Genomic DNA, 9,410 nt, shown 5'->3' on the forward strand with positions numbered 1-9,410 from the left:
CCCCAGGCCCTCAGCAATATGCCAGCTCTTCTTCTTTTGTGTGATAACAGGTGAGCTCTGCCTTGGTGATGAGCCCAACTTCTTCTGCTGGACAAGTCCCCCTGTGCCAGCACAGTGCAGCCAGACCTCGGGGGAACAGCTTCAGCCTTGTTTGTATACTGCAGGGCAGCCAGCATCCAATGGGCCTCTGTGAAGGCTGCAGGGAGCTTACACCATGACACAGCACGTCTGTGAAGCCGCCCCCTGTGGGAAGTAACACAGAGCTGTTTGGTCACCACCACCCTCCCGGCCTGGGCAGGAACGTGAAGGGCTGAGTTTCTGGGCTGGTGTATTAGGGTGGTTATTTTTCTCTCAAGCATTCTCTGTTGAATATAATAAAATCCATACAATAAAACTGAACTGTTCTCAGTAGAAATTACTAAAGCATGAAGATCGCTGTGACACTCCCATGGTACTGATGCCTGAAAACAAAGCCTACATCAGTCTCCTTAACATGAAAGACACAAAATGGCCAGTTTATGACTGAACTATAGAATTTGATAAGACGTGCATATGCCTATAAGCTCATCAACATGATTAAAACCGAAAAGAAGTCTCCCAATTTCCAAAGGCTGCTCATTCCCTTAGCTATGTCCGCCCAAGGGTCCATGAAAATATGAATTTGGAATTGCTGCATCTGCTAGGATTCCTCCCTCTTAAAAAGAGAAAGATGGAACAGTCTCTTCCCCCAACTGCTGCTCAGAGGGAAAAGTCAGTGCAAGGCTGTGAATACTGTAGAAGAGGTAAACTTCAGAGACATGAAGTGAGTGGTGGTCAGGCTCTAGCAGGAGGGGAAAGAAAAGAACTTTGGGGGCAGAGTGTAGGCAGATGTCCCGAAATGGATAAGGGGGAAGATGGCACAGTACTGAGGACACACGTAATGCCACCAAGGTCATCGGTTTAAACAAGACTAAAATCTTACATTTTATTTATATTAATCCTATAACTCTCATATCTCTGGGCAATGAGAACAGCGGTAAGTAAAATAATGATCAACTCTTGAACAGAAGGACATGGCAGGCGAGGGTCCAGAGCTGCCTGCAGGTAGCGCTCTGAGGGGTGCCTCCTGCTGTGGAGCCCCCAGGATTCCAGCTCTGCAGCTGGTGGAGGAGGGGATCTAGATGCGGGGTCTTGCTGTGAGGTCAGAGCTGGTGAGGGAGTTGGAGGGGGAGCTGGCACCAGCTCAGTAGCTTCGACATCAGCGTGGACTGGAGCTGGCCCTGCAGCTGCAAGAGGAGAAAGGACCAGCAGTGTCCATGTGCTTCCTGGGGAATCCTTCCCTCTGCCTGTGCAGAAAGCCCAGGGCCCTAGCAGGCCTCCCAGGCTGCAACACACGCTGACTGCTGCATGTCTCACGGTCCTGGATCACCCACCATCTGGAAGCTTTGCTGTGCCCCAAGGCCCATCCTCTCCCACAGATCCACAGGCCCCCTCCCCCACTCTGCCTTACCCCAGGGCTCTTCCTCAGGGGGCTCAGGAGGCTCCAGCTGGTCCAGGGGAAGCTCAGCCTGGGGATCCCCCTGAGAGTGCAACTCCAGTGCTGAGTCAAGGATGGAAGAGGTGGAGCTAGGGAAGCAGGGAGGCAGCAGGTGAGAGGCCTGGTCTTTCCTCACACACTGCCTGCCCAGGACACCTGCGGGGCCATACTGCTCACCCTGCCCAGTCAGTGCACTGTCAGCCCCACCCTCTCTCATCCCAATGGGGGTAGTGCCATGTCAGGAGCACCAAGAGGCTCACATAAGGCTCCCTGGCAGGCAAGTCTTGTTTCCTGGTGTGACACCTCTGCCTTCCTCAGGGAGGCCTCACCCAGTGTCTCCTGCCCAAGCCCACTGATAGGTCAGCTCGGTGGAGACAGACCAGTGTCTGGTGTGTCCTTGCACTCCATTTCACAGGGCTGAGGCCCCACAAGTGTCTGAGAAGTGAGGGGTCAGTAGGAGTTGGCCTGCCTCTGCAGCCTCTAGCTCAGGCATCTGCCTGAAGAGGGTGCATGCTGCACTGTCTGTATGCACATCTAGGAATGTCTGGAGCAGGGAACAGCCACCTTGATGGGAGCAGGATCTGCACTGCCTCCCAGGGTGTCCTATTGGGCCATAGAGAAAACCAAAAATCAAAGCAGCGCAGGATGCACCGACTGTGCTTATTGGATCGTGGGCAATGCCTAGAAAGGAGTGAGCACATAGTGTTAGGTCAGGAATGTCTATGGCGTGCGTGATGGTACCCACCTGCTCTCCCATGGGGTCTGAGGGCCATGGGCCTTTGCTACTCCCAGGAATTCCTGCTCTGGGCACCCCTGAAGCCCATCAACCTCTCACCAATCTCCATTCCGATATCCAGAGCAGCTTCCCCAAGTGTGGGTGGGTGAGGCGGAGGGGACATCAGCTGTGGGCATCAGCACAGCTCTGCAGCAGACCTTCCACGGGGCCAAGGCCAAGCTGATCCCTTGTCAGAGAACCCCCATCTCAGCCTCAGTGACCCTGGGATCCAGATCCCTCAGCTCTGACTGTTGACCATTGTAATGGAGGCCAAGAGAAGATCTTGGGCACTACAGGACTGGAATCCTAGAGGGCTGAGTCCCCCCGGGGCTTCTGAGAGCAGAACTCACCTTCCCACCATCAGCCCCTGTGGGGTGGAGACGTCGGCCCTAGAGGGGTCCAGGAAGGCGGGCTCTGTGCTCCCTGTGCAAATCTCAGCCAGACTCTCTGCCAGCTGACTTCCAATCTGTGATGAGACAGGGGGAGATACGGATGTGGAGGTCCAACCTGAGGCTTCTCAGGAAGCTTTAGGCCGGAGCAAGCCCATATTCCAGATGGACCACTGAGGCTCATTTACAGGGCACAGGAGTGTCTTAGCATAAAAGAGATTCCCATATTAAAATTTAGATTTGTAAGGAACACTCAGGAGTACTAGCAAGCTCAGGCCTGCGTCTTAGCTGAGGAGAGGGTGGATAGAATTCCACACACGCAGAGCACTAACCCGTGAGTGCTCAGCAAACCTGCTGAAGTGAAATCTGACTTGTCCTGGTATACACAGAATATTTCCGGGTTTCTGATGAAATGAACCCAGAGCGGGATCAGGTCTGGCTTTCTTAGCCCTGTGAGGCCGGATGGCTGGGTTTCCTGTCTCCTTTCTGGGATGTCATCCCAGCCCCAGAGTCACAGCCATCTGACCAGCACTTGGAGGACTCTTGGGGCCTGGAGTTATAATGAGGTGAAATGGAAGCCTTACATCATACAGGAAATGAGGTAATGGTGTCCGCGTCTCTTTTCTGACACACCCACTGATGTGTGGGTAGCAACCTTGCTCCTGCCCAAGGAAAAAGCTAGGGAGAGAGTGTGTGGTAGGTGAGGACCTGGAGTTCAGATTCCTTGGGAGCCATACCACAGGCTCACTGCTTACCATGCTCTGGGGGGAGGTAGTGAAGGTGTAATCTGGCCCCAAAGGTCCTCTCTGTCCTCAATGGGCCTTCGTGCAGAGTCTCCTCTGCTCCTACCAACACCTGTGCTGGAGCTGTCACCTGGTGTTCTGGTGGGTCCCAGTGTCTGGGACATGGCATCCAGGCCTCCAGTGACCTGGGACAGTGCCCAGCAGCTGGCAGGAAGCCTGAGACTCTTCCTGACTGCCATTAGTGGCTGCTTTGTCCCCAGTAACCATGTGCTTCCCATAAGCTAACAGCTGTGTCACAGACTTCTAACCTAGGAGGACAGGATTTGACTCTGGCAGCTGTGGGTTCACCCTTGGCACTGCCCTTCTCCTCCTGCCAGCCCTGTTCTGCATAGGAATATAACAGGAGCCCAGGCTCACAGCCTGTAGCACCTGCTTCTTCCCTGAGGAATTTCCCCTAGGACCTTGCCCTCCTGCCTCCCCCACCACTACACTCACACTGAGGACATGGTGGGAGCTGTTTAGGGGACTCACAGTGGTGGCTAGGCCTAAATGGACCTTTCCTGGACTCAGTGGCTCCGAGTGGCTGCTGGCTGAGCTTAGGGGTGCCTGTTCTGGGAGACCTCCTGTGTCTGGGCAGCTGAGAGCTGAGGCTGGGGAGCCCTGCCCTGTGCCACCCATGACAGTTGGGAGGTTTCCGGCGCGGGTCCTGAAGTATCTGGGCCAAGTGAACCATCCTCTCACTCGTTCCCAAGTGCTCTTCTTGCGCGGGGTCCTGAGGCTCGGGCCTCGAGGCCTCGGAAAACAACACAGCATGTTCGCTGGTCACTGTCTCTAGCCAAGTGCCTGCGATGGCAGTTGTGGCCAGACTGGGGTGCCGGGTGACCACGGAGTTCTAAGTTCTGTTTGGATCTGTCACCAAGGAAGTGAGGTCATGTACTGGGGTCCATGGCTGAGCTTCCTCTTCTGATAAGACTACAATCCCCCCTCTTCTTTTCATAGTGAAACAAATCTGTATGTTCCTTAGAAATAGCCACAGAAAAACTGGAAGAGCTGAGTGTGACTTTACTCTCTGGTGAACTTTCGTATCTTAATGTAACAAACAGGCATAGTGAGAAGTATATTTTTCCACTCTCAAGGTCCATTCTCTCTGGAGATGTCCTCTCTTAGAGATCTGTTAAATTTTAGGATGATTTTCTATTTTGGGGTCATTTCAATTTTATTTCAATTCCATTAGGGAGTATAGAGATGTTCACAAAAGTACCCATCATAATTTTCCTTAGGATATAAAAGTTTCATATGATAATGTCTGTGTATCCAGAAAAGGAGGATTCATAGCAGGTTTTAACTTTCAGGTGCTCAGGAGTGATTCATTGCTCATACCTAGATACCGAACTCAGCCACACACTGTAGCACTCATTACTGTGACATCCTGTGAGCAGGGATAGCAGGGGTCAGTGCAAGGAGCAGCCTGTGCAGGGCCATGGAGATCACAACCCTGTGCGGATGAAGGACACACGCGCACACCCTGGGAAGCTTTCTCATGGTGCTCCTGTCAATTCTGGTCCTCCCTTTCCATGCAGCCCATGTGCTTTGTGTCCCTGCTGAGCAGTCTGCCTTTCCTAGAGGTCATGGAGCTGACACCATCCAGTAGCCATGTTCTTTGGCTAGTCTTCTTCAAGAATCATGTGCCTGTGCATGTTCCACCAGTGCTGCTTCTTGTCAGTGGCGCAGCCAGCGTGTGGGTTGTGTGGAGGAAGCTCGACCTGCTCATGCAGCCGTCCCCGCTGCTCATGCTTGACCTGCTCATGCAATGTCCCACTGGTGGCCGTTCGTTCTGTTCTGGTATTGGCCCTCAGTAAAGCAGCCAGGAACATTCTCCTTCCTGTGTTTATATGGATTTAGACTTTGATTTCTTCAAGAAATACTTAGATATGAAATAGTTGTGTCTTACTTCTGGTGTAGGTTCCTCCCCAACCCCTCTGGCACTGATTTCCACCCGGCAATCTTTCATTCACCACAGATGCTGCATTTCACTGGAGCAAGGAGGGAAGCAACAATACACATGCACGGCAGCTGCCCCCAAGCTGCGCGGCAAAGTCCCCACTTCCTTCTCCTCCTGTCTCAGCAGCTTGAATGTCAGTATTTCTTTACAAGTACAGAGGCGAGGAATAACAGTTCTGCAGTTTGGTGAGTTTCTTCTCCCATAAAACTGAGTCTGTATTCTGGAAAGGACCAGATGAAGAGAGGTTTACACACTCAGGGCTTCTGTGCCTGAGTCTCCAAAAAGAAGAGGATGAAATGGACCGTTCAGAAACTGGACTGTCGTTCACCTGTCACCACTTCAGGTCCCTCTTTTCTGCCAGTCACTGTGCGCATCACTGGAGCAGCGATGTGTGTCACACAGTGGCCGTGTCTGCAAGCCAGAGGCCCGTGTCCCAAGCCATCTTACTGAGGACAAGTTTAGGAGCATTTGTGGGACCCTCAAGCATGCGATCAGTGATTAGACAAGTTCTCAGTGGTCTGCTCGTGCCTGGCCATTCTCCACAGTTCTTCAGGGAACACAGGTTCAGGCCTCAGCATGGCTGACATAAGAGTTGTGGGCTTTCTGGCATCAAAATATCACCATGGGACATTTGTGCAGACTCAAATATCCCAGGGGTCTACTTTAGATGGTTTGAGCTAGACAGAAGCCACCTCTCACTTTCTGAGAAACAACTAAGGCAGCTATTCCTGTTATGACCCACACAGCAGCGGTATTAGCGATGGCAGAGCAAGTGGGCAGCTCACGCCACAGCGCTCAGCCATGTGACCTGCAAACAGGATGAAAGCAATGGAGGAAAGCATTGAGGTTGGACATCTGACTTCTATAAACAGAAAACATATATCATATTCATATGCTCATGGAGTCATTAAAATCAATATTTATCCACAAAGAATACTTTAATCATACAAGGAAGTAGGGAAAAGGCAATATTTTTATCATCCTATAATATTGGTAATAAAAACTAGTAGAGTGATTAATAAAATACTGTACTATTTGGAATTCAAGGAACATGCTCTTAGAAAACACTTGGAGTATAGACAGTATTAACAAGAAATTAAAAACTATTAAGAAAGCAATGAGAATAAAAACCCTTTATTCTCAAATTTCTGGGACATATCAAAACTATATTCAGTGAAAAAAACTAAACTTAAGTGTCTTCTATATTAAAACAGAAAGACAAAAATAAAAGGACTTGTGCTGGGGAGATAGCTCGGCAATCTAAGCACCTGCCTGGCAAGCACAAAGACCTGGGTTCAATCCCCAGTACCACATGTGATGCCGGGCCCAGAACCCTGGGTATACTGTACCAGCCCTGAAATTAGGCATGGTGGTGCACACCTGTAATCCCAGTGCTGGGGAGGCTGAGACAGGAGGATCACTATGATTCCAAGCTGCATAGCAAGAACCTGTACCAAATAAATAAATAAATAAATAATAATAATAATAAAAGGACTTACATAGCTTAAGTAGCAAAGAAACCTGGCAGAAGGAATTGATAGAGATCAAAACAAATTAATCCACTAGAAAATCAATATACACTTATATTCATGTGCATTGGAGAAATATGAACATCCTATCAAAGACTGCGTTTCACAAGCAAAAGCTTGAGCTTTTTCTCAGGTAACAAGAAAGGAACAGTAGACACGTACACAAAAAGAAATGAGAGGGGCCGGGGAGATGGCTCAGTAGAATAAGGGCTTGCCTGGCAAGTGCGAGGGCCTGAGTTCAATCTCCGGTTCTGCCAAAAAAGAAAAAAGAAATGAGAAGAGACACGAGTACAGGTCTAGGAGAATTTAAGGAACTCTGAAGAAAGCATACTCAATTCCCTAGCAAGAAGTTTGAAGATCTAGAAGCAATGAATTCTGCAGCACCTCCGAAAGGGGACCTTAGGTCGAGTGCGCAGGATGAAACTCGTGTCTGTCGCCTCCTGGCTATATGAGCATCTGCCAGTCACTCAGTCTGTCTGTGCTCCAGTTCCCAACCGGCAAATGGATGTGGGAGCTTGTGAGAATTACATTAGGACATTCCTGGCACAGAGTGAAGACTCGGCCTCAGTGGTGTTATTCCAGGTTTGGGCGCTACAGGCTGTTTGTAAGAAAAGTAAACCTGGGCTGCCGTCTTACCTTACATATCACATGTCAATGGACTCAAAGTAAATTTTACACATGTTGCTGATTTATTTTATTTAAAATTAGGGGTTTGAGGTATATTTATTTAAAAATGTCTCAAGTCTGCCCTTCTTTATGTCAGAGTAGTATCCCAATGTATATAAAAATCTTTACTCGTTCACCTGTTGGTGGATATAGGGGTGGCTTCCAAGACTTAGCTGTTGTAAATTCTGCTGCTATAAACATGAGTATGCATTTTAAAAAGTAAATTTTAAAAACTCTTCAAGAAGAATCCGAGAATTGGAAGAACTATTTAAAAGCAAGAAAGACCATTTCAAATTCAATTGAAGAGATTCTATTTGGCTATATAAAACCTATATCACAAATAAAGTCCCTGGGCACCCGCTACAGTGAGGGCCACACGAGTGGTGGGGAAGCAGGTGATGACCAGAGCTATTCAGCAAGGACAAAGGACACAAGAAACCCTGCAGCTGCCGCAAGCTCCCAGGCCAGCCTTAGTGGAAAGGCACCTGGAAACATCCAGAAAGGTAAAAATGCAAAATCCCCAGGAAATTCTTACACAGAAAAAAACAAAACAGTAAGTTGAAGACTTTCTGGCTGGCAAGATAGCTCAGCGGACAAAGCACCTGCTTTGTCAAACACGGAGACCAGGGTTCAATCCTCGGTCCCATAGGCCACACGGCCCTGCTCTTGGGTTGCACTGAGCTGGTGACAGAGTTCAGGCATCGTGGCGCATGCCTGTAAATCCTCCCTGGCGCATGCCTGGGGAGGCTGAAAACAGGAGGATCACCACAAGTCCGAGCTGTGTAGTGAGACCCTGTAGACCCTGTAGACGCTGTACTCAATACGTTTAAAAAACAAAAAACAAAAAAAACTCTAAGCCATTGTTATTGGCTGTCTTCACCTACTGCTATGACAAATACTTAGAATGAAGCACGGGCTATTTGGGGCTCACATTTCAGAGGTTTCCATCCATGGTCAGGTGTTTTGCTGCTTTTGCAGCCTGTGGTGAGGCAGGCTGTGGTTGCTCAGCCTTGAGCAACTTCCCTGCTATATATACTTATATAGGTCAGGGTCGCCAGGAAGCAAAAGCACCAAGAGGAAGGCCTGGGGTGGCCAAGGCCCCTTCAAGGACACGCCCCTAGAGACCTAGCTTCCTCCCGCTGGGCCGCCTCTTAAAGCGGCCCAGGTCACACCCCCAGCTGGAGACCAAGGCTTTGACCTCCAGGCCCCTGCAGCAAGCTCCCAACCACAGCACTGGCACTGCCCATAGACCACAGTGAGCAAAGAGCTCCTTTTTAACGGAGTGACAGTTTCCAATGTGTCATGTGGGCTTTTGTTTTCTGTGTGTTTTGTAACAATTGAAGAAAACATAGAAAAACCCGAAGACAATATTACAAGATGCTGAGCCAAAGCAAGACTGAGCTAAAACATGTTGACCATGCAAGTTTGTAAAATTATGTTTGTGTGATTCTTGCAAAGAAATAAAATTTAAAGTTTCCATTTGGGGAGTAAATGCTGTATTTCACAGGTGATAACAGCGCATCGGCTATGTTGGGTATGATCTCTCCCAAACGCAGGGCGAGTATTGCCAAATGAAGCATGCCCTGGCATGCCCACCTGGCAAGTAGGAGACTGGGCTGCAGCTGGGTCGGTGCCTGGCAGTGACTTAGGCAGGTCCTGCCCACGTTGGGAAAGCCAGGCATTCCTTCTGCTAGGTAGCTGGTGTCCAATTCACTGTCACTTGCTCTTTGTTACACCCTGCCCAGGGGGTGCCTTCACCTCAAAGGCCCTGGTATTGCCCCTTGCAGCCT

General features: G+C 49.7%; 1 protein-coding gene across 1 annotated transcript in view; it reads right to left on the reverse strand.

Annotated features, from left to right (window-relative positions):
* Positions 1-957: 957 nt before the first annotated feature.
* Positions 958-9,410, reverse strand: part of LOC111814515 (proline-rich protein 12-like) — a 9,660-nt gene continuing 1,207 nt past the window's right edge. Inside the window, exons 2-4 of the mRNA XM_023708204.1 lie at positions 2,642-2,757; positions 1,490-1,605; positions 958-1,265 (exon numbers count right to left, since the gene is read on the reverse strand). Coding sequence (XP_023563972.1) covers positions 958-1,265; positions 1,490-1,605; positions 2,642-2,757 — 540 coding nt within the window. The remainder of the gene's footprint in view (positions 1,266-1,489; positions 1,606-2,641; positions 2,758-9,410) is intronic.

This window comes from Octodon degus, unplaced genomic scaffold (genome assembly GCF_000260255.1).
Source record: "Octodon degus isolate 3935 unplaced genomic scaffold, OctDeg1.0 scaffold00342, whole genome shotgun sequence".
Taxonomy (NCBI): domain Eukaryota; kingdom Metazoa; phylum Chordata; class Mammalia; order Rodentia; family Octodontidae; genus Octodon; species Octodon degus.